Below are 23,760 nucleotides of genomic sequence, written 5' to 3' on the forward strand. Positions count from 1 at the left end.
CTCTAACCTGAGTTGGTAAATGGTTGATTGTTATCTGGAAGTTGTCTGACTCTTGTTTTTTTCAACTCTCAAACTAATGCATATGACCAGTCTTTTTTGTCGGAATTATGTAGAATTTGGAAGTTAATGACACGTCTCATGTTTGGTTTGTCTGGACTGTGATTGATTGGGGTTTTTGTGCTCTTTATCCGACTTGTTTGAAAGTCATGCTTGAACTTGAACATCATCCTTTGAATTTATATTAACTTCATTTGACTTTATCTGGTTTTATTGTTTGTAATTTAGCCATTCAACTAAGAAGGCTTTCAAGGGTTGATTGCGGCTGCTTAATGACTGTGATACACTCTACGTGAGCCACGTCGCCTGAATTCCCTTTACATTGTAATTCAACCTCTTGTTCTCGAACATCTTCTCGCAAGTTACGAGAGCTTGGGAAGTGAAGTTTTAGAAAGAACTTCGGTCTCTCCTACTCTCTAGATTACTGTTGACGTTGAAGAATTTACAAAGTGTAAGTGGCGGTGGCTGATTTGTTGTAATTGTGAAGAAATGGATCAAATGAAGGAGAGAACTGGAAGAATTCGGTGAAGAAGATGCTTCCTCCCGGTGCTTCTGTGCCTAATGATGCTTCTGATCTCGACTACTCCATGGCCATGGAATACAAGGGACCTGCCTTTTCATACGAAGTGCCGAGAGTCGAGCCTCTAAATGTGAATCCTCAAGCTAAGCGGCTATCAGACTCCCAAAGATCGACTGATCAAGGGCGTCCTGTTATTGAACCAATCCCTTTGCCAGTGTCTCGTATTGTTGGTGTCACAAGTTATCATAATCAAAGTCCGAGAATGTCAGGAAGTTCTGAATCCGTGGTGTCTGTGTTGCAGAATGCAGATTTTTCTTCTGCGTCACCTTCAGTATCCCCCAGTTCAGTACATAATCCACCAAATAATCCTCCTAAACAAGTAATTCATGAAGCAAAGAGGGCTCCTGTTGTCACTTTTAATACTGTCGAGAGATCTCAGAGGAAAGAAGCTGAGGTTGTGAGGCCAGTTCATCCAGAATATGTTGGGGTTTCTAAAGAAAGGAAGAAAAAGAAAATAAAAGTTTGTTATAGATGTGGAAAAGGGAAATGGGAATCTAAGGAGTCATGTCTAGTTTGTGATGCCAAGTATTGTGGCAATTGTGTGCTCAGAGCAATGGGATCAATGCCAGAAGGGCGCAAATGTGTAACATGCATTGGTCAGCCCATTGATGAATCAAAGCGTCTCAAATTGGGTAAATATTCAAGAGTGCTGTCTCGACTACTGAGTCCGTTAGAAGTCAAACAAATTATGAAAGCAGAGAAAGAGTGCTCTGCCAATCAGCTTCGGCCTGAGCAGCTTGTTGTCAATGGATTCCCTTTGAAGCCAGAAGAGATGGCGGAATTAGTTGGGTGCCCCTTACCTCCACGGAAGCTAAAGCCTGGTAGATATTGGTATGATAAAGAATCTGGTCTATGGGGAAAGGTGATACAAGTTTAAATTTCTGCTTCAAAACTGAGAATGTTTCTGTTTAAATTCGCTTTATAGAAAGTACTATATCTCCAATTGTAATTAAAGAACAACGGCTTTGATGTTTGTCTTTATTGGTTTGAATAGGAAGGAGGAAAACCTGACAAAATAATAAGTTCAAACTTGAATTTCGGTGGGAAACTTAGCTCTAATGCTAGCAATGGAAACACTGAAGTTTACATCAATGGAAGAGAGATTACCAAACTTGAACTTAGGGTTCTGAAGGTAAGCTTTCGTATTATGTTAAACAAGTTATATTCTTTTCATCATGCACCTTGTCTTTTAATATTCACTCCTTTCTCTCTTCATTCTGTTTTCACTCCTCTCATGTGAACCCATGATGACCATTGATGCTGGATAAAATCAGGCATTATGTCTAGATTGTTGCCTAATTTCACTCATTATTCCTCTGTCAAATCTATTTGTGCTCCTACCATATGACCCTTGATGAATAATGAACAACCCTCGGATGGGTCAGGTCACTAACTTAGACCTACGGCTGTTGCTTGAAGCTCAAAGATTATTTAAAAGATATGATACTCTTGGCATAATAACTTAAAAAAGATAATCATAAAAAACCTCTCATATTACACCTCTGGGATGTAGATGTAAATGTGGATACTTCTGTACCCAACAGATTTTGCTTGGCTTGATTGATCCAGACTTCATAATCTGCCATCGGCTTTCCAAGATGTTAAAACTTCTCCAACCAGCCCACGGTTGTTACGTGATGGCCTCTTGATAAAAAGACTTCCTACATGTTAGTTTTTATTGAAATCTGCACCATTAACCTTGTTCTTTGAATGTTCAGCTGGCGAACGTGCAGTGTCCGCGTGATACACACTTTTGGGTTTATGATGATGGTCGTTACGAAGAGGAAGGTCAAAACAATATTAGAGGAAACATCTGGGAAAGGGTATTTACTGGAATATTTCTTTCTGAAAAATTCTGAACTAGGGGTCTGGAATATTAATGAAACTGGTATTTTGCTTTTTCCTAGACAGGCATCAACAAGATTTGTTTGTACCCTGTTCTCTTTGCCTTTTCCCCACGGACAACCTCATGGACCAAGATACGAGACGAGTAATTATACTACAGTTCCAACTTATCTAGAACCGAAAAAAGTCCATAAGCTTTTTCTTATTGGACTTCAAGGATCTGGTACTAGCACCATCTTTAAGCAGGTATAATCCTTCTTGCCGTCCTATCCTCATGTCTTAATAATTACAAATTATAGGCAAATCCATAAGGACTTAGGAGACCTGATATTAAAGTAGTGATAACAACTAACAAGTATGTTTTATTACTTTGAGTGCTTTTTTGCCCCCTTTCTGTGACATTCACTTTTGCAATTGAAGAGCAGGCCAAATTTTTGTACGGGAACAGATTTACTGTGGAAGAACTAGAAGATGTCAAGCTGATGATCCAAAGTAACATGTACAAATATCTTAGCATATTACTAGATGGAAGGGAGCGCTTTGAGGAGGAAGCTGTAGCTTCTTCTGGCCAAACTATGAAACCAGGTAATATTTCGTGCAGTGGTATGTATTCTTCAATTTTCTTGTTCTTGTATCAACTGCTTAGGCAACTTGTAGCAGATCTTTTATTTTATTTTGTTATTATTTTTGGCTTTATGGTCTATGATTGTGTTTTTTCCATGTTTGAATTTCTACTATTGAGACAAGATCTGTTTACAAACTTTGTACTTGATATGGTCGGTATGCCTGTATTTTTTGTTGTTAATCCGTCTGATTATAGTCTGTTCAATTTTCACAGTAAGATAGCATCTGAATACTTGTGGCGAGTTATCTGATTTCAATATTCATTCAGGTAGGGACAATGAAGCAGCTGAAACTAGTCAATGCATATATTCCCTCAACCCAAGGCTGAAGCATTTTTCTGACTGGCTCCTGGATATCATAGCCACTGGGGATTTAGATGCATTCTTCCCTGCAGCCACACGGGAGTATGCACCCTTGGTTGACGAAGTGTGGAAGGATCCAGCTATACAAGAAACCTATAAAAGAAAAGATGAACTTCACTTCCTTCCAGATGTTGCTGAGTACTTCTTAAACCGGGTTATTCCTCACTTTTGAAACCGTTTCACTTTTCTCAGTTGTACATAAAGTTGTCTGGCCTACTTCATTTTCTATTTCCTTCTACATTTCTTCCACTCGCAGCCACAACCGCTTTCTTCTCACCTCCAGAAGTGAAGAACTTTTATTATTATTATTTTACTAGAAGCCAGATGTACAGAACTCAATCACAGTTTTTTATTTGAATTTTTTATTGTGCCCATCATTCACTCTGATAAATATGACATTAATAGTTACGATAATTATTTTCTTGGCGCCTCTACCAAAAAACTTTTTATGCTTTACCTTGCAGATCTGAGACTTAAGAAGCATGCTACAATTTTATCATTCCCCTTCTTCCTTGAATAGTCCCGAACAAATGGATTTTTTTTTATCTGATTAGCTAGATGATTTGCTTTGTATCTTTCAGGCTGTTGAGATATCTAGCAATGAATATGAACCTTCTGAGAGAGACATATTATATGCAGAAGGGGTTACTCGTGGAAATGGATTGGCTTTCATAGAATTCTCACTTGATGATCGAAGTCCAATGTCTCAAACTTACACTGATAATCTGGAATCCCAGGCCCCACCTCTGACCAAGTAAGTTTTATGGCTATTCTGTGTATTTTTCAGGCATCTTCTCTAAGTCTTCCATAGTTTGGCTAAAAGATCTTCAAGTTAGCACATCCTTGGTGATGTTGGATCTTTCACTATTGCCTGCCATTGTGTTCATAAAATGCAGCGCATCAAAAATCTTTTGCGAATAAAATTCTGGATAATTTTCTTTGCTGTCCCAGGTACCAGCTTATAAGGGTGAATGCCAAGGGGATGACTGAGGGTTGCAAGTGGGTTGAAATGTTTGAAGATGTTCGAGCCGTGGTCTTTTGTGTCGCCCTTAGTGACTATGACCAGTTGTGCATTGCCCCAGACGGCAGTGGCAGTGGAACACTTATTCAGAACAAGATGATACAAAGTAGGGAGTTATTTGAGACCATGGTCAAACACCCTTGTTTTAGAGATACCCCGTTTGTATTGATTCTGAACAAGTATGATATTTTTGAGGAAAAACAAAGTAGGGTGAGTCTAAGTGCTTGTGAATGGTTCAGTGATTTCTGTCCTGTCCGTGCTCACGACAGCAATCAGTCACTAGCCCATCAAGCCTACTTCTATGTTGCCATGAAATTCAAGGATCTCTATGCTTCCCTCACAAGCCGAAAACTTTTCGTCTGGCAAACCCGGGCAAGGGACCGGGTTACCATTGACGAGGCATTCAAGTTTATCAGGGAGGTTCTCAAGTGGGATGAGGAAAAGGAAGAGAATTACTATGGTCCACCGGAGGATTCATTTTACAGTACAGACATAAGCTCCTCTCCCTATATGAGACAAACCTAGTGCCTTCTATTAGGAAAGGGGGGATGGGGATTTGAGGAATAGTTCTCTGTATTATTTATTTGATGTTGGAAGCGTAATGGTTTTTTGTGGATAATAGGTGCGTGTGCATGCTGCAGCTCACCATGCCAAAAGACCATAATAAAGTTAGAACAGCTTGTGTTGGCCAGTTGTGACCTTCCCTCTTTCCCACCCCTAAATTGAAGCAAATAAAGGGAAAAATCAGAGGCCAACAATAATAACTACATTTTAGTCCCATATGATTGATTCGGCCTTTGCGTAGCATCATAAGCCTTATTCGTAGGCGCGTGTACAAATGATGCACCATTGAAATCGGTACAGTGGAAAACCAAATTATGCATAATTAAAATTATACCCGATTTTATTCTAGTTAATCAGATTCTAAGATCGAGAACTTTCATCGGGACGGTATATTGAACCCGAAAAGCTTCAAATCAATGCGACAATCAAATCTTCAGAAAATGGCATGATAATAGAGGTTGGGAGGATGGTGGGGTTGCTCGAAGGTGTGCATGTGATGTACTATGAATCAGTCGATTGCTCCCTGGGAAAGTTCGAAAATAAATGAACATTGTTTTCTACGTTAAGTTTCTTTGGAATCTTGAACAGCTTGTCACCCGAACAGTCCCTTCCGTCCCATTAGGCCGTACCCACTCAAGATTGTGGGCGTGAAAAATTTAAAAATATAATTGAGAAATGGAAGGAGAAAATCTCTATCATCATCTAAGTTTATATCAAAATTTTGGTTTAGTTAAATTTATAAAATGTATTTTTAGTCTCTTAGTTTTAACATCATTTTAACGGAAAATGCTAATTAAACAAGTTTAAATACTATTTGAGTTAGTATATTTTTGTTAAACAAGAAATTAAAAATATGCTTTCCAAAATTAAAAAACTAAATTGACATTTTATGCAAATTTAGGAAACTCAACACATATTTCTCATGCTTCAAACTATATATTGATGGCCTGTCTACGCTTTTAGGGTTTTTTTTAAATATAATTATCTGATACTAACGAACTACTAAATTTATCATACTCAATTAAAGATGATTTTCCTCACATCATATTTCTTTTTCATTTTTAAAGTTTTTTTTTTTGCCCAAATTTTAAGGTTTGAATCCTAGACCTTTATTTTGAGTGTATATATTCAAAAAAAAAAAAACAGATACACAGTTTATAATCAATAAAGCATGTAAAGAGCCTATTTTTCAATTCGTGAATGCCTCTAGGCATGCAACCACAGAACCAAGAATTGTCGAGCCTACAAGAGGCCGCCCTTCCAGTTGGTGATTCAAGAGCAGCAGTCAACACCAAGCAGAGAACATTTAAGTTGGCTCTATTGCACACCTGACTCGGGAAGTTTTCTCATCTTCCGTGGCCGCTTTCATTTACGTTCCCATAAGAAATTGTTACAAACTTACAATAAGCAGAAAAAACCTGTTTATAAAAACTCATGATCCGATAAGATCAGGTGTTTCTGCTTCGATGGATGACAATGCAAAGTGCACTTTATCCGTCCAACTGTTCAGCCGCTCCCTTAAAGATTTGATCTGTGGGATCCCCAGGACCCTTGGCTGCACCCAAGAAACATGCACCGTACCCTCAACTTGATCAATTATACCCTCAATTAAATGAACCTGCAAAAAATTCTCAGTATTATAACGAATAAACAAGCTTTACACACAAACAAGCCCCTCCTTTTTTCCCCAAGAAAACAATGAATGACAGAGCAACCGCCAGAAGCAAATGGGTGCCCCCCTAAATAGCATGTTGCAGAAATCAAAAGGATAGTACACCCAGTTACAGAAATTAAATCAAAACATTAAAAAGATGTCAAATTGCTTTCTTTGAGGAATGCATGGACCAACCGAAAAATCTTTGAAACAAGTAGATAATGTAGGGAAGTTAATGGAAGTTGCCAATTGCTCGTATGTGCTAAAAAGTGCTTCCACTTGTGTATGATGCTATCTACAAGAGTTCTGAATAAGACTTACTGAAAGGCTCTTCATGAGGAGATGCTCCACATCCTCTATAGAAAGTCTTGTACGCTCCGCAATGGCACTCAAAGGAATTGTCCGAGCTTCAGCAGGTCGACTGCAAGTAATCACAATCAGTTTGCTTCAGGAATAAAATAAACGCTCTATAAATCAAATTCATTCCACAAATGACAACGCTTATACACCTGAATATAATCTCCATTAAGCAGAGAATGTTGATTTTTTCCAACAACCTCTTCTGATTCTGAACCAGTGCTGGTTGAGCCCGTAGAGCAGTGTTATGCACCCCGCAAAGTTCTTGATATCTAACCAAATCCCCGGAATTGAATGCCTGAAGAATATAGTAAAGCCATTCCACCGTTGTCCCCAAAAGACTCTTAATCTGTAGGCGATATATAAGATGCCGTTAACCAACTTAGTAACCAAAAGAATATCCCAAACATCATTCCAAAAAAGAAAAAGTTTTAGACAGTACTTACTATAGGATGTGCAAGTAGCTCTCCAAAGTTGTAAATGTTATCTCCCAACAGAGCAGAAAGGGACAAATCAAATGCCAAATCCTTAAAAAGAAAAAAAAAGAGCTTAATATCAAAAATAAAAAGAAAACAAACAATGGACGAGTCAAACCACCATGAACTTTGCCTCAAAGGCTCAAACTTTTCTTAAGTGTGGGGGAAAAAAAAACTAGAACACCCAATAAAATTATAAAACATGGACAGAATTCAGTTTAATATATTCAAAAGCAAAAGCATAAACCTTTCAACTCTAGGGATAGAAGCATCATGACCTATGCTTCCACCTCCTATTACAGTTTAGAATAGTGCCCGTACACTCGATCAATTTATATAACACGGAATAAATTCATCTTAAAATTTATGAAATGTGAGGAATATCACCTTTCCTCTACACTACTCCAAACTATTTTACGTGGAGAATGAGCATAAAGAGTGTCTTGATTAATTATATTAAGATGTTAGGAGTTTACCATATAATTATGAGGAAGACAAGTTAGAAAGTGTGAATTAATTAATAGTAGAATGTACAGTGACAACATCAAGAAACTACTATCACACACTCTTCCAATCTCCTATTGAACCCAAAACTATAGTAACTCAAGTCAAGCAGTATACTGAGGTGGGCGTACAAGAGTTAAGAAATTGAACAAAGTTAAACAGTGGAGACATGTCAGATGACATACCAGCTTGAATGAATCTGAGAGAGACTCCACTGATGTGTATGCCAGATAGAGAAGAGCACTTTTGTAGAACTCAGCAAATTCCTGGCAAAATTTATGATACTGAGATGATACCCAGTAATAGCTTGCATAAACAGATGGATCAATATCTGTCATACTGTCAACTGTGCTCTTTCCATCATCTAGAAGTCTTTTGCATTCCTTTTGGTCACCTTGTTCAAGCTTAAACAAGGCTATTTGCATCTTAATGTAGACAATTGGTTCTTCTATCCGCTTCTCTTTAGTAGCTTGAAGCTTCTCAATGACTCCTTCAAGAAAACCAATGGCAGCTTCTTTTTCAGAGTACTGACGAGAAACTATCACAGCAAAATGAGCAAGCTTGAGAAGATTGATCTTAGTCTCAAAGTCTGTGATGAAATTATGATATAACTGTATCAAAGCATCATCGGCCTGAAATTCAATAAGACTAGTTTGTCAAACAAATGCATTATGAATTATTATAATGTGTAAAACAAGCTAAAGATTTTATGATACCAATAGTTAGTTGATAAAAATGGTATTACAAGAGGGGGAAAAAATTGCTCAGGATATAAAATATAATGCATGCATTTAAGTAAAAGAACTAGAATTGGCAAATCAACAAGTGACGTTGAATAAATCATAAAGTTCGTATTATGATCTCCACAAGTTTTGTCACGAGCGGGTTCTTGTTACTTCAGTCAACGTACCTTGATGACGGAATGTTTTGGTCTCATGATTCTTCCAGCAATCAAATGTATTCTAAGTTACTATGGCATAGGTTTAGCAAACAATAAAGATTTTCCAGAGGGAACTTCCCATTACTTTACTTAAATGCTCTAACTATCATAACATTATTTTTGGCAGACAAATCTGGAAAATTCTTGTGGCTTTCAGTCAATAGCCATTCAAGAACGTGATGAAAAGAACTGCATAATAATTTGCAGTAAATATCCCTTACTCATAGCAAGACTATCTAGCAAAGGAAGAAGCCACACTCCTTATCTCACGCAGTGCATGATATAAATTGAATTGTGCTCAAATTACAGCTTTTACCAGTTTCATTAGTAGGGTAAATATAATTCGTCTTCCACTCAGATAAAAGGCAATCAGAAGAACAAGGAGCAACAATCAAAGTTATAATGATAGCTGAATCATCTTAAAAAATTATATTGGCTTGATAAGAGCTGCCGTTTCATTCATTGAGTTCTGACATTAATGGTAGTTGACTTATCAATCACATACACCAGTACTGCAGAATAAAATTAGGGAGGAGCAATTTTTATTGAAGCTATTTTACAGAACAGAACCACAATAACCATAAAAATTGCCGTCAAAGGTACAAGCTTCCATGCAAACTTTTCAATTAAGAAGTAGAGTTGAGTTCAACGGATGTATTTCTAAGAAACATTCTATTCACCTTTTCTGAAGATTGGAAAAACAAGGCTGTCCTCTATAGAGCTTGATTAATCGCAAGTAGAGTCAAATAAAATTAAAATAACGTTCAAACCACATGTCCATCCATGCGTTTTAAGAGCCTAATTTTCAAAATTCCAAGCAAGAGGGATTTCAATTTTCAAAGCAAATTTATGATACACCTCTTTTCCAATATTTATGGACCCTAGATGTTGACTATACCAGTAAAAGAGGAAAGGAAACAAAACACATTACCAATAAAGATTTCGCAAATCAAAAGCTACATTGATGCAAAGCCTTAACTTCATTCTCCGAACCAATTTCAAGTTCGTGCTCATAAATATAATATCATACCACCGGAATCAAAAAAGCCCTAATCCTCATTAAAAAACACACAGTAAACTTACGCAGCAATTGCCTCGGAGTATAGAAACAAGTAACAGGAGTGGGAACGGACCTGGAAAACAGCAAGTCCAACGAACTGCTCGAGCTTCAGAGTGAGCTGGTGCCAGAGCTTCTTCTCGTACAGATCCGCAAGCAAATTGGACCAATCCGAGAGCTCCGGGTGCGTATCGCGCAGCGATTCCAAGTATTGAAGAGCAGCCATGACGATTCAGAAATGCAAGGGAAGAACTCTAAAACTTCTTTGCTTCGTCTTTATATGAATTTTATTACCGAACAATTCCGTTCTCAGTCTTCCCAATTTCTATGGTTTCTACTTCCTTGAACTCAAAGAAACGCATATAATGTTTCGGGCTCGTTTGCCAGCTTTATTTGGATTCTTACTTGGGCTTCACCCCCTCTTTTGGGCCGTAGAAGCCCACCATGGCCCAATACTCGGCACTTATCTTCTTCATTTGGACCGCGACGTTGTATGAAATATTGAAATTCAAGGAATGGACTGATAGTATTTTAATGGGGCCCAAAAAAAAAGAGTATTTACGGTTTTATAAAAAATTTTATTTACAGTGAAAAAAGGGGTGAACTTTCTCCTTTAAAAAGAAAATCATGATCATAGATAATTTAACCTGCTGAAGCATTAGTAAACTAATATATCATCAATCAATATAATTAGTAAAATATGTAGGGATTTATAAGTCATGAACACGAGAGAGATAAAAAGTATAAAATAAATAAAAACAAAAAGATTATATGTCAGATAAAATCTAATTCCTCTGTTTCGCTTCTTTACTACTACTTGTACAATGTATTTATTGCTGCAATTCACAATCCACGGAAAAAAACCAACCTCGTCTAACCAATGTCTACTCAGACTTCAATACAGGCCCTTTTGTGCAATTAATTGTTTCTTATATATAGTACCTCCGGTTCTAAGAATTTGTTTAGCTTTTATTTTGATTCTAAATATAAGAGCTCAATATATTTTATCTCTCATATTTTTTTTTTCTTAAGATAGTTCTTGTAATAATGACAGTTCTAGCTAATACACTTGATTAGTAAAAATATTTTAGGAAAGACAACACATATTTATAACAAATAACTAGCTTAACTAATTTTCTTAATCTACTTAAATTAGTCAATTAGCTCTTATATTAAAGACCGGAGGTAGTATAAAGTATCCTATTCACAAATTATCATATTTTTATGGGGGAAAAAAATATTTTCCTGAAATATAGAAGGTTATGGTACAAAGAGAGAAAGAGAGAGAGGTTAAAGTTGGAATGATATTCTTCTTCTGCTTCATTTTACATACACCAGCAATTGAATTCAGGCTCCCAACATTATATCCTGAAGGGCTTACACTGGGACCAAATACTAATATTACATATGTCGATATGTAAAAAGTTTTCCAAAGCCAAACTTTTCGGGCGGGAGTTTGTGCAAAAGGTTGTTTCTCTAAAGTCTCAATATAATACGAGAAACGTCAAATTCTCCTCTGTACTTGTATTTCTTTCTGTGCATAGTAAAAATCACGACGACAGAACAAGAATATGAAAAGAAATATCTAAGCAGAGAAAGCTACAACCAGAAAATAAACAGTGATTTTACGCAGCTCATGAAAAAGTGGCGAGCATAAACAGTAAATTCTTTCCCTCTATGGTTTTATTTTATCCAAAGTAAAGAGCAATATAAATGACTGAAGATGCAGCCTAAAAACAAAAGCTAAGTTGTCTCCTTGAAAGCTCTATATTAACCTCTTTTCTCTTCCATATCTCCAACTGCATCCACAAGATCAGAGGAGCAAAAGGAAAAGAAAAGGCAACAAATTCAAGAGCAGTATGGTGAGGGCCTCGCTGGTATCCTTCATGCTTGTCCTCTTTGTGTTGGGTTCGTTGGTAGCAGTTGAATCAAGGCACAGGGCGGTGGTTGCAGAAAGAGATGATGCTCGGAAATTGCATCAGAGATGGCAAAAGAAGCCATGGATGAACCATGGAAGCTTACGTGGGCCGAGGGATCACCTTGTGAATCCAACGGTTGATCGCCCATTTCAGGCTCGTGGATTTCCTGTGTAGTCTGATGTTGTTTGTTCTTTTTCTTGTTCATTTGTCTGAAGAAACTTGGCTCCTTATTATCAGTATGACAGTATGTAGCTAAAAATTTACCCTTTCAAATAACCCCGCCGATGAACAACTCTAGTGCGTTTCAGAGAAATTTATCACTTAATCATTAGACTCTTTTTTTTTTTTTTTTTAAATCGGATTTTAAACTGTCCGTCACAGATCAATTTCATTTTCTCTCTTGTAGAAATTCACACCATGAATTTCTGAGAGGATCCAAATTTTCATCAGATCATTTGGTTCTTTTTTGGTCCTAGAGCGAACTGAATAACACAAACAAATCCCAGGAGAAGCTGTGTGATCCGAATTCGATATCATGATTTGTGTCCGTGTTTATTCCATTGAAACGTAAGAGAAACTGTTCTTTCAGAATCCACAATTACAGTAAGAAGACTATCGCCACTTGATGAAATAGATTTTCAGCAAAAAACCCAGAATTTAGTGCTCTTCAAAGGCTCTACTTGGGAATAAGGGGAAGAATGAACAAGTGCTGCTTGAATATAGACAATAATATGATGTTTAACACAGCATATCTTCATTCCTCTTATTCTGACACAGAAGGGTTTTCTTATTACCTCAGTGACAGGTACAACTGATGTACAACTAACATGCATGATGGCTCAAAACATTTGATAAATTTAAATCTTGATTAGAGTCACTAGACTTTGTTTTATGCATCAAGAATATAGATACTGCAAGAAGTGCAAATAGAAGTTGGATCAATCCTATTTACAATACTTGCAAGTAAAAAGTTCTGATCATGGCCCTCAGAGCTCCATGTTTCTCTACGGGTATTCATCTTGGCTGAACTTCAAAACAGGTCATAACAGAAATAGTACCAGGCTAGATCCCTGAAGCATCACACTCTTCAAGAAGTTTTAGAATGTCATGTTCAGGGGCACTCATAGATGGTAGAATCATTCGTTTTGGTTGGGATGTCCGTAACTTTGTCCCTGCAATATCAGATTCTAGGGTTACCCCCTCCTTCATAACTGGCAAGTCAGCTCTTCTCCTCATGGACGTTGCTGATGCTCTCTCTTTCCATATTCTTCCATCCTGTTCAATGAGCATCTAGATTTTAAAATTCTAAATGGTGAAATCTAACAGTTCTGCCTCAAATAGTGTCAGAGGTTTCAATAAAAAGTAGATAGATTCTTGAATGGGTTATAATAGACTTCAAGATCCGGTTTCATTCAACAATGCATTTTTGTTAAATGGAGGGGTCCTAGGCACATAGACAACAGAAAACTATAGCGTTACCAAATTAGATCAGTCATGTAGTTGTGGATTTAGAGAAATAATGACACAAAGGACGATGATTGCGCACAGGGTCTGTGTGTCTTCGAAGGTATTACGATTTAAAAGGTTTGAATCGAAATGTTACGCTCCAGGCATCCCAAGAACATCAGCATCAAACATGTAATAAGACTAAATGAAGGAACAGGAACATCCCAGAGATGGAGCTCGTGGTCCAGCTCCAGATTCAGATTAGCCACTTTATCTTCTCTAGATCAAGTCTATGTAATACAGTAACAGTATTTCAACAACTTAGTTGTGGGATTTCACTTAATAATTTAGGTAGGTAACACACAAGGGAGGTCGAATCTGTGCTTCTTTTAAGAAAAGAACACCGTAAACAAAACAAATAAGGATATTCATCTTACATGAAGAATTGAAGGTTCTGGCAATGGGCAATGAATTGGTCTATCATTGTCAAAAGGTTCAACTGGGTGTTCAACAGGCTTGAACTCTACCGCTCCTTCAATCCCATGAGAGGCTGCAGTGACGGAACCTGTTGAAATGGCAACCTCTGAAATTGGAGGTAACATTTCCCTCTGATCCTGCACAGTAAAAACCATAAAGCTAAAGGTTTGTAACTAAATTCAAATGTCTAAAATAACATAAAGGTATATCTAGTGTACACAAACGAGGAGATGAATTTATAGATAACAATAATCACTACTTCCATAAAAATCATTGAAGAGTGTCCGCAAAAAGCATCATAAACAAGTTTGGACCCAGTAAACGAGTCAAACGATCAGAACAGAACTGCTGTGGCTAAAACTCATCCATTTGCAAAGCAGGGGCATAATAATATTGTATTCTGTGGCATTAAACACTCTTCATACGCTGTAAATTCTACTGACACAAAGTCAAGCAGGGGTTAAACAGTAAACTGTTGAGAATTCGTTCAACGAACTAGAATAGCCAAAAGAAAGCTTACTACGTTGCTGAATGACACATAAACTACTCATGGAATCAGGAAAACATGGAGAGGGAGAGAAATTCTTACGAGGGCGCTTTGCGTGCGTCGATGAACACTTCTTCCGATAGAGAACCTTGAGAATATACCCACCATTGTTTCGAACTCAAAATCCAATACCCACAAAAAAAGCGGTCGTCTTTTTGATCCTTTTGCTGTTACCCTGAAGATTAGTTTTTGGCTTCTCTGAAACCCAGAGAGAGAGAGAGAGAAAGAGAGGGCGAGGCGGGGAAGACCGAGATGGTTTGTTTACTGGAATTGGCGTAAGGAGTTAGGCTTGCTGAGTGAGATTTATGTGTCTTATATGCGTGCTGTAAGACGATAGTGCCTGTCAACGAATATTAAAACGCTCTAAATGACAAGAAAAGCACGAAGGGGAGGGCAATGCATGGAAGATTTTTGTTTATAAAAAAATCACGGACAGCGGCATTGAATGGGGGAAGAATGTACAGTTAATAATTGATCTTAAAAATAAAAATAACATTTAAAAGACAGTGTGAAGGTGTTCCTATGAGCTCAATATATTATATAATTTGATGGTATATGTATGCTCCAAAATGTTTCGGAATCCACAGACACATTATTTTGTGACAAGTTGCTCCATATCTGCGTTATCCAGTATCCACTTATGTGAAACCTAAGAGTAACTATTTATGAGGACCTCGTGGTATAATGACAATAGAATCCTCTTTTTAAGTTTCGAGTATGCAAGTTGGACTCTTTATGGGTATCATGGGCGTGTGAGTTATGAGGGATAAAAAAGTAATTATTTTTGTATAATTGTGCATTTAGTTTTGTAAATGTTGGTATGTTTCATATTGCATGTCAACTTGTGAGATGTCGGGGATAGGATTGGAGAAGTAAAGGACAAGGGAGAAAGACGGGCGGAGTCGGAGCCCCCTGATTAGAGAAACCCACCGACCATGACGCAAAGCAAGCAGGCATTACGCAACCTTTCACGCTCCTTGGCAGGGAGTGGAATTCACGCGGCATTTCTCAGACTGAACCTCCGAGGCTGCAGCCTGGATATGTATGTACACACAACACGCGCGCGAGCGCACAAACATATGTGTATTGTTCTAGTTTAGAATTGTGTTCACATCTCATGTGAAGTTCTCTGTCTAGTAAATCCTTGTGCATTGGCATCTATGCAGTTGTCCTTGTTGGTTGGATATGCAAGTGTTTTCATAATCCGTGAGAACATGTTCGGGTTTTTTTTTCCTTTTTTTTTTTGTTGCTAAATACATACTCCTCCGGTCCTAATTATAAGACCCAATTTGAATTTTTATTTGGTCCTAATTATAAGACCCAATCCATTTTGTCTCTTATATTTATGCATTTTTTTCCAAGATAATCCTTCTAATAATGATAGTTTTAACCAATATACTTAATTAGCAAGGATATTTTAGGAATGACAACACTTATTATTATAAATAACCAACTTAACTTACTTCCTTAATCTCCTCAAATAAGTCAATTGGGTCTTATAATTAGGACCGGAGGAGTATATCTTTTTATTGAAATCAATTTTATTTGAAATACTATCGGATACTAAACGTAGACACCTTTTTAAATGAGATTTGATCATTGTTTCGTAGAAGAATTAACTTCTTTTATTAGATTCAATACTGATAGTGCTGTTGATTCCATATTGATAGTTGGGTTGGGCGTAAAGTTTGATGTTTGGAACAGACTCACCAGCTGGTTTCAAAGGTCATATGTATAATAAATAAGCATCATAGCTGCCCTCTTCCATTCATTCACTCATTCAAGCTGGGTGATCCACGATATTTAAAGAAACGGGTTGCATTCCATTTCAATACAGGTGACGCCTAGCGTTAATTACTTATCACTATCCGAGCCAGCTCTCAACTTGATCACTGGCCCAATATCGTCCAAAGCAAATTTATTTGTTTTTAATTTGCTTTGGTCCCTCCTTCCTCTCTTTTTTTGGAATTTTGGCCCGACCCTTTCCTCTCATTATGTCTTAGCACCGCCAATTTAGAGACTATTTCTTGGATTTAAAGCCGTCACATCCAATAATATAACTTATCTTGTAACATAAATTATATTACTACCTCCAGTCCTAATTATAAGAGCTAGTTGACTAATTTGAGAAAATTAAGAGAAAAAAAATTAAATTAGTTATTTGTAATAAATAAATGTTTTTCCTAAAAGATCCATGCTAATCAAGTTTATTGGCCACAATTATCATTGCTAGAATGACTATCTTGAAAAAAAAATATAAATATTAGAGACAAAGTGAATTAAAATCTTATATTTAGAATCAAAATAAAAATCAAATAAGATCTTATATTAAAAACAGAAAGTAATATAAAGTATTATATTTAAGACTGCATTATTAGTTGTTATACATGGTCAATTTGGTTTACAGTATTTCAGTTTCTTGGAAGCCACGTGGTGCCATCTCAATGGCTGGGCCGATAGAAATACGAGTGCTTGAGTGGTTGTCAGCAGTCCGGTCCGGTTCTTCTGTCATCCCTCCAACCCCGGGAATCCTGGTTAGGCTTCACGCCAGTGCACTTGGATCCACAATTAATTACATTATCACGAGACAAGTGGCTCCAGCCTTCTCATATCAGCATCATTTTATTTCTATCAAATAAGATAAATTATTGGACTAAGATTGCTCTCATACCTAGTGGCAGGCAATTCTTATGCAAATTCTTGAATTTGAACCCATTTAGAGAACTGATACATATGCGTTGAGTATCATAAGGTTGTCACAATGAAAACACAACAATGTTGTTACATAAAGGAATGCTACATGGGTAAATTTTGAGGCTTACACTGATTGCATAGCGCCTTAGCAAAGGAATGAAGTGAAAATGACAAATTACATGGATAAAACCTGTTCTTAAAAAAAAAAAGAACTGAGTAAAACATATATAAATGGTAATAATATTAGGCGTGCAAAACTATGATCTATGAGTACATGTTTTCTTCTTTGCTTTTGCAAGAATCAATAATTGAATTTACCTAACAAAAAAAAAAGGAAAAGAAATTGCCAGCACATTTAGTCTTCGTCAGAGTCGTCAAATGTTATCTTCTTTGACTTGGGAGCATCGGCAGTAATCTCCTTGAAATGAGCTCCGTACAGTTTGGACTCCTGGCATACAGGTATGTTTACAATCAACACAACGAAAAACCAACGGGAATTATGAGGACGAAAAAGACATGAGTGAAGCCCCGGGGGGGGGGGGGGATGATAGCTGACAATCCACAAAATGTATTAATTAACACTAAAAACTCGAGGTTTAAAGCATCCTTCCTTGTATAAACATCAAAAAAATCTAGAGGATATAAATAATAACTTTACAAAACATCAATGATAACTTACTTTTGTAGTCCTTGCAAAGAATTTGAAGTTTGAAAACCCTCGGCTATCATCAATATATATTAATATTATTGATCATTAGCTATCATTTCCCTAAGAAAACTCACCTTTTTCTTTACATGCGTGCCAAACTTCAACAAGGCATCAGGCACAATTTGATTTGCTTCTCTTAAAACATTCACTAGCTCCCCAGCAAGTCCCTGACATATTACCACCAAAAGCTTTAGATCAAAAGCATAATTTCAGAAAGGGAAAAATGCAAATTATATGATAGCAATAACCAATGAAGGGGAAGAATAAGAAAAATCAAACATCTAGAAGAAATCCTACCTTATTCTGCTGAGTAAAAAACGTATGGGAAACGCCTTTCTTCCCAGCTCGTCCTGTCCTCCCAATTCTATGAACATAATCTTCTGTAGTTAGAGGAAAACTGTAATTGATCACAACTTCAACATCCGGAATATCCAATCCCCGTGCAGCCACATCAGTGGCAATCTGCCCATCAAATTATGACATCAAATAAATGTCCAATTAATGCAATGGATAAGTCTTGAGTGACCATTTCTGATTTAATGGATCCAGAGAAAGTTCTGAAGAGATATTGATCACAAACTTCATCCCCTAGAAAAACTATGGACACAAATCATGAATTCTGCTAGAGACTTGCAAGGGGCAGAAAAACTTAGAGAAAAAAATCAATTTATGTGAATAGAAATTACAGAGAACAGGTTAAAGTTAATAATTAGTGATGAGAAGAAAAAGCAACCTACATTCTAGGTTAATCAATTGAAGAAAAGTACCAAAAAGAGAAACATATAACTATAGTTTGGGTTCAGAAACTACGTCTGATCAAACTTGTGTAAATGAAGTGGTAAAATAAAAAATGATATGCAGCAGCATACCATCAAAGGACAGCTTCCATTCTTGAATAACGACAGTGCCTTTGTGCGTTCATATTGTGCCTTGTCCCCATGTATTGAGACAACCTTCCAACCCCTGGGATGTCATTAATTGAACATGAGCACCTTCTATAATTGCCTTCCACAACAGCTTACCTCCTGCCTTAAAAAATTTTTTCTTTTTTTTTTTGGAGGGGAAAAAAGAGAGAGAAGGGAAAGCAATGATAGAGATTCACCCTTGATGAAGCATCTTTTCAACTCGTGTGGCTTCCAATTTGTACAAGACAAAAACCAATACTCTATTCCTGATAAAATGTACAAACTGTAAGAAACATAAGGCAGAACCAGCATGAAAAGGACAAATAGTGTTTTGAAATGTCATTATCGTTTCATGCTACAGGATTATAATCATACAGCAAGTGCTTCTAAACGCTTTGGGAAGGCTAGTAATCAGTTGCTAAGGATGTTATCTTGTATTCTGAATTTTTTAACAGCGGAAATATCAAAGGTCCTGCTTTGAAGCGAAACCTTCATAAATATCTCAGTTCTTTCTACAAGTTATAACCCAATCCTCCTCTGAAGTCCCGCACTTCACCGCATTATTAAACTGCATTGCATTGCTTACTTGTTATTTTCTGGTTGTGATATTTTAAATGTCGATTATTCCTATTTGTCTCTGTATAAATTGCTTTCTCAGCTGATCATAGTTCTCGTCCATCTCAGTTTTGTACGACGTTCTTGGCATTCTAAATCCAAAAATTCTTCAGTAGTTAAGTTATCACCATTTAACTCTCAGTTCAAAGTATGTTTATGCTTCTCATAATTTCATTAATTCTCTGCTTGCTCATTTGAAATTTATTACCTTCAATATAAGTGAAAGTAACAGCAACGGGCATTTTTTCAACATGAAAAAATAGTTAAAGTAAATACCTCTGAGATTTGTGGTACTTTTCAAGCAAAGCAACCAGGCGTTTATCTCGTGAACGATCATCCAAGACCTACTTAAGTTTAAAGGTATATATACATGATTAGTTATATATTAAATGTACAAAGAAAACCGAGGAAGCAAGAGATTTGAAGTAATTTTCACCTCGACTATTTGCATGACATCATGATTGGCAGCTAAGTCCTCTGATCCTACAACAACCTGTCGCAAGTTTCACTAACTTCAAATATCTATAAAAAAACGAAAGGTTAAAGGCCACTGAAAATAAGGATACAGACTTTCACAGGATTAGGATCCATAAACTCTTGAGCTAATTGATGGACTGGTAGAGGCCATGTAGCACTGAACATAACCATTTGACGAACTGCAGCAGATCACAATCTTTTTGTTAGAGAAGTTAAAAAACTGTAAGATTATTGTAAAAGAAAATCAATAATTGATAAATGAATAAATCATGAAAAAGGTTCACTGGAGGATCAGAACTAAAGAATTCAGAGAAATTTCATCGAAATAAATTTGAAATTTGAAATTAACATTAGAAATAGTATATATGGTTTAAAATATAGTCACGCAGGGTATTATGGATCTGGTTTTGTAAAATATATGTATACACACGCACGTGCGCTTATAATATAGATTTTGATGTGTTAAGCTTGATCAGAAAAGTTGGAACCAATCTAAGATGGCTAGACTTTCTGGAATACAAGCTCAACACAATACAGGATAAAAACAAGAGATAAAAGGAAGATATAAGAGATGAACCAGAAAAGGGTATTATAATGTAAGTTGTCGTTGGGAAAAAAGGATGTAATTGATATTGATAATATATCTCATACCAGAACAAGTCTGACCCAGTATTGAGCGAACTGCTTGCTCAAATCCCATGTCAAGCATTCGATCTGCTTCATCAAGCACCTATGAAAAATGAATTCTTATATTTGCATGACGCTCAATACATGTAACATATTTTCAGATCATCTAGTTCCTCTCACTATAAAGATGAGACGGTACACAGCCAATTAAATGCAGAACTAGAATCAATTTAACATGAAAAGGGAGGCCACAATAGTAGCAGAGTGCCAGAGCCTAATTCCATCAACAAACAAGATATTAATTCACGAACCCATCAGCCCCCAAAAACCCCAACCCATTGGAAGATAGTATTAAAAGAAGGGCAGAGAAGAGACACTAAAGAGTTACACAAAGTGAACACAGACATATATCTATTTGAGTGACAACATACATACCACTATATAGATATTTATGCATGAAGCTACAAACATAATACAAAATCAGAAGACCCAACCCCAATCAACGGAGTGCATCCAGAGCCACCAAAAGTTCACAGGGAAAGTATATGACAAGTAAATCCAAAATCCACCAAGTTCCAGCACACGCCTCAAGATGGTAGAACAATTTGTTTATTTATTAGCAGCAAAATATTTAAGAAAGGATAACTGATCACCAACATTTATCCGAAGTACTTACCACAAACGAAACCTCTTTCAAAGAACAAACACCCATTTCAATCAGATCCTTTATACGACCAGGAGTTCCGATGACAATGTCCTGTAAGAGGTATCAATAATCCATAATTAATACAAAGAACAAGTTTTAAAAAGTAGGGAACAAGCTTCCAAAAACAGACTAAAACAAGTTGAATATAGGACCAAATTGTAGTATCTCAGACATTTCTTAGCATTCAAGAGGCCTACGTTCGAAATTTTGGTATCCCAAATGACTTGTGGCATCCAAGATGCCTAAAAGCATTGATGCAATCATTTTTGCATAACAACCAACATTTATGGAGATTTCATATGCATGAATTGATTACCAAATATACGAAATTAAAAAAAAAAAAAAAAAAAAGACAATCGCATTCTCTTATCAAACTTCTCTTGGCTTATCATCCGTCTATCCTCACCCTTCTCGCCTCCCCCTCCTAATTCCACATCTCCCCCACCTCTTTTTTGCTATACCTCCATCCTCCCTTCCCCCCCCCCCGGGGGGCTCTCTTCCTTGCATTTGGTTCAACATCAGCATGTCAATAAAGAAACACATAAAGAAAGGTCATCAGCATGCAAACTATTCAGAGAAGAGGGAAGATCAGAACAACTTACAATGCCAGATTTTAACGAAGATATTTGCGGCCCTTTGGAGGTTCCACCATACAAACAAACAGATTCCACACCACAAGACCTCCCAGCATCACACATAACATCTGAAATCTGTAAATAATCAAAGGAAACTATCAGCTAAATGTTTTTCCCCTCTTCTAGGGAATCAAACCCACGGACGTAGAAAATGTAGGTCTTGTGAAATGGCAAGATTGATGGAAAATTGCAGAGAGAGGAGTTTAAAAGAGGAAAGAAAACTGTAGGTCCATTTAATAGCAAGATTCTAAGGTATTGCTTGGGAGTACTTTAAGAATGGAATGGAATAGAGTGGGATGGCTCCTATATCTCTGCTTTCACATTTGGTTCCTTGTAGAAGGAACCCTCACTAAATGTGCCAGTTCCGCACTAAGAGATTGAAGAGAGGTCAAATAACACCCTGTAAATTAACATATACGTACTTGTTGAGCCAGCTCCCTAGTGGGAGAGAGCACAAGGCAGAGAGGATTCCGACCCTTTGACGCTTTACTCTTGCGCTTGCTCAAAACATGCATCATAGCCGGTATTCCAAATGCCAATGTTTTTCCTGAATGCAGGAAGCGAAGTCAGAAGCAAAACTAAGTCTTCATCTTCCAACCCAAAAATCTAAGACCCATACCTGAACCAGTAGCCGCAATGCCGATTAAATCACGACCATTCAACAGGAAAGGCCACGCTCGGGATTGAATAGGAGACGGCTTTTCAAAACTTTTGCAGCACTCCAAGACTTCCTTTGGAAGCCCCGATGCACAAAAAGTCTTTGTGGGCGCATACTTCTCATCCTTAATATTCTTTCCAGTAACCACCACGTGCCCATCTCTCACCGACTCATCCTCTCCGCCGTTCTCGGCGTCATTTGTTTCGACGGCTAAGGTTTCCCCTGCGCTTATCTTCGACTTCTTGTTCTTCTTACTCTTCTTCGTTTTCGGTTCTATGCTATACTGGACCTCAACTTCCTCGAGCTTTCTTTTGGGACTATCGTCGTTTTGCTTACCTTTTCTTTTTCTTCTTCTCTGCTTTAATTGCCGAGAGGTCCGAAACTCCGAAACTTCCTCGTTGAAGCTGAAACTGTAGGCAACTCCAACAAATCCCAGAGCCGCGCGAACCAGCGCCAGTTAGAATAACGAGTATGTTTGGGTTTTAGTACATTTCCAGGTTAGGGTTTTACGTTGGTCGGTTTCTTTTTTTTTTATTATTATTAAAAAGAACTGGCAACATTGTATGTTTGGTTCATTTGGGCTATGTTTCGGGCGCTCCATTTTTTAGGGATAAATTAATTACTTGAACCCCTAATTTACGATAATTTTCAACTCAATACCTGTTCATTTAAAACTCTTCAAGTCGCTCCCTGCTCAGTGCCCACAATCCCCATGTATGCAACAGGAAAAGCAACTAGGTCGGTTCAGTATACTCGCAATCCCAACGCAAAAGATCACAAGGAATAAACGAGCACGAATGAAATCTGCAGTGAAGAGTCACGCCTTGCTTGGCCAAAAAATTTGTAGCTCTGTTTGCACATATTAAAAGGTTATATTTTATTGTATACACTACCTCCAATCTTATTTATAAGAGTTAATTGATTAATTTGAAGAGATTAAAAAAAATTAAATTAGTTATTTGTAATAAATATATATTATCTTTCTTAAAATATTATTACTAATTAAGTGTATTGGTTAGAATTATTATTGTCAAAAGGAATATCTTGAAAAAAAATGTATAAGTATAAGAGGCAAAATTGATTGGAATCTTATATTTAGGGCCAAAATAAAAGTCAAACAAAATCTTATATTAAGGATCAGATGTAGTAATTAATAAGATATTTTAATAAAAATAATACTCATTTGTTATAGATAACTAATTTCACTAATTTTTTTTAGTTGTTTAACTCTTACAACTATATTTACACATAGTAATTACACATATTAAAATTTTTTTATTCTAATACACATAATTAATAAGAAT

General features: G+C 36.8%; 4 protein-coding genes across 4 annotated transcripts; 1 reads left to right on the forward strand and 3 right to left on the reverse strand.

The window, feature by feature from the left end:
- Positions 1 to 542: 542 nt before the first annotated feature.
- Positions 543 to 5,180, forward strand: LOC114714150 (extra-large guanine nucleotide-binding protein 3; the record flags this gene model as incomplete). The annotated part of the gene is made up of 8 exons (XM_028898855.1): positions 543 to 1,499; positions 1,632 to 1,769; positions 2,356 to 2,460; positions 2,549 to 2,728; positions 2,908 to 3,067; positions 3,375 to 3,622; positions 4,050 to 4,222; positions 4,420 to 5,180. Coding segments are annotated over 8 exons (2,556 nt in total), but the record flags the coding sequence as incomplete, so codon positions are not given.
- A 1,027-nt stretch (positions 5,181 to 6,207) lies between these two features.
- On the reverse strand, positions 6,208 to 10,391 carry LOC114714145 (26S proteasome non-ATPase regulatory subunit 13 homolog A). Its single transcript, XM_028898850.1, has 6 exons — positions 10,118 to 10,391; positions 8,230 to 8,676; positions 7,511 to 7,591; positions 7,217 to 7,413; positions 7,029 to 7,128; positions 6,208 to 6,671 (listed from the first exon to the last, which is right to left on the reverse strand). Exons 1-6 carry the CDS (start codon positions 10,265 to 10,267, stop codon positions 6,486 to 6,488), a joined length of 1,161 nt encoding a protein of 386 aa, XP_028754683.1. The 5' UTR covers positions 10,268 to 10,391; the 3' UTR covers positions 6,208 to 6,485.
- Positions 10,392 to 12,558: 2,167 nt separating this feature from the next.
- Positions 12,559 to 14,738, reverse strand: LOC114714147 (uncharacterized). Its single transcript, XM_028898851.1, has 3 exons — positions 14,473 to 14,738; positions 13,844 to 14,020; positions 12,559 to 13,235 (listed from the first exon to the last, which is right to left on the reverse strand). The coding sequence occupies exons 1-3, from the start codon at positions 14,536 to 14,538 to the stop codon at positions 13,023 to 13,025; spliced, it is 456 nt and encodes a 151-aa protein (XP_028754684.1). The 5' UTR covers positions 14,539 to 14,738; the 3' UTR covers positions 12,559 to 13,022.
- Positions 14,739 to 17,168: 2,430 nt separating this feature from the next.
- On the reverse strand, positions 17,169 to 23,124 carry LOC114714151 (DEAD-box ATP-dependent RNA helicase 5). Its single transcript, XM_028898856.1, has 14 exons — positions 23,117 to 23,124; positions 22,418 to 22,866; positions 22,221 to 22,345; positions 21,766 to 21,873; positions 21,134 to 21,214; positions 20,482 to 20,560; positions 19,924 to 20,009; positions 19,790 to 19,846; positions 19,630 to 19,697; positions 18,936 to 19,004; positions 18,703 to 18,796; positions 18,131 to 18,295; positions 17,908 to 18,000; positions 17,169 to 17,572 (listed from the first exon to the last, which is right to left on the reverse strand). Exons 1-14 carry the CDS (start codon positions 23,122 to 23,124, stop codon positions 17,480 to 17,482), a joined length of 1,575 nt encoding a protein of 524 aa, XP_028754689.1. The 3' UTR covers positions 17,169 to 17,479.
- Between the last annotated feature and the right edge of the window lie 636 nt (positions 23,125 to 23,760).

This window comes from Neltuma alba, unplaced genomic scaffold, assembly GCF_004799145.2.
Source record: "Neltuma alba isolate B1F8T4 unplaced genomic scaffold, ASM479914v2 tig00011487_pilon, whole genome shotgun sequence".
NCBI classification, from domain to species: Eukaryota; Viridiplantae; Streptophyta; class Magnoliopsida; order Fabales; family Fabaceae; genus Neltuma; species Neltuma alba.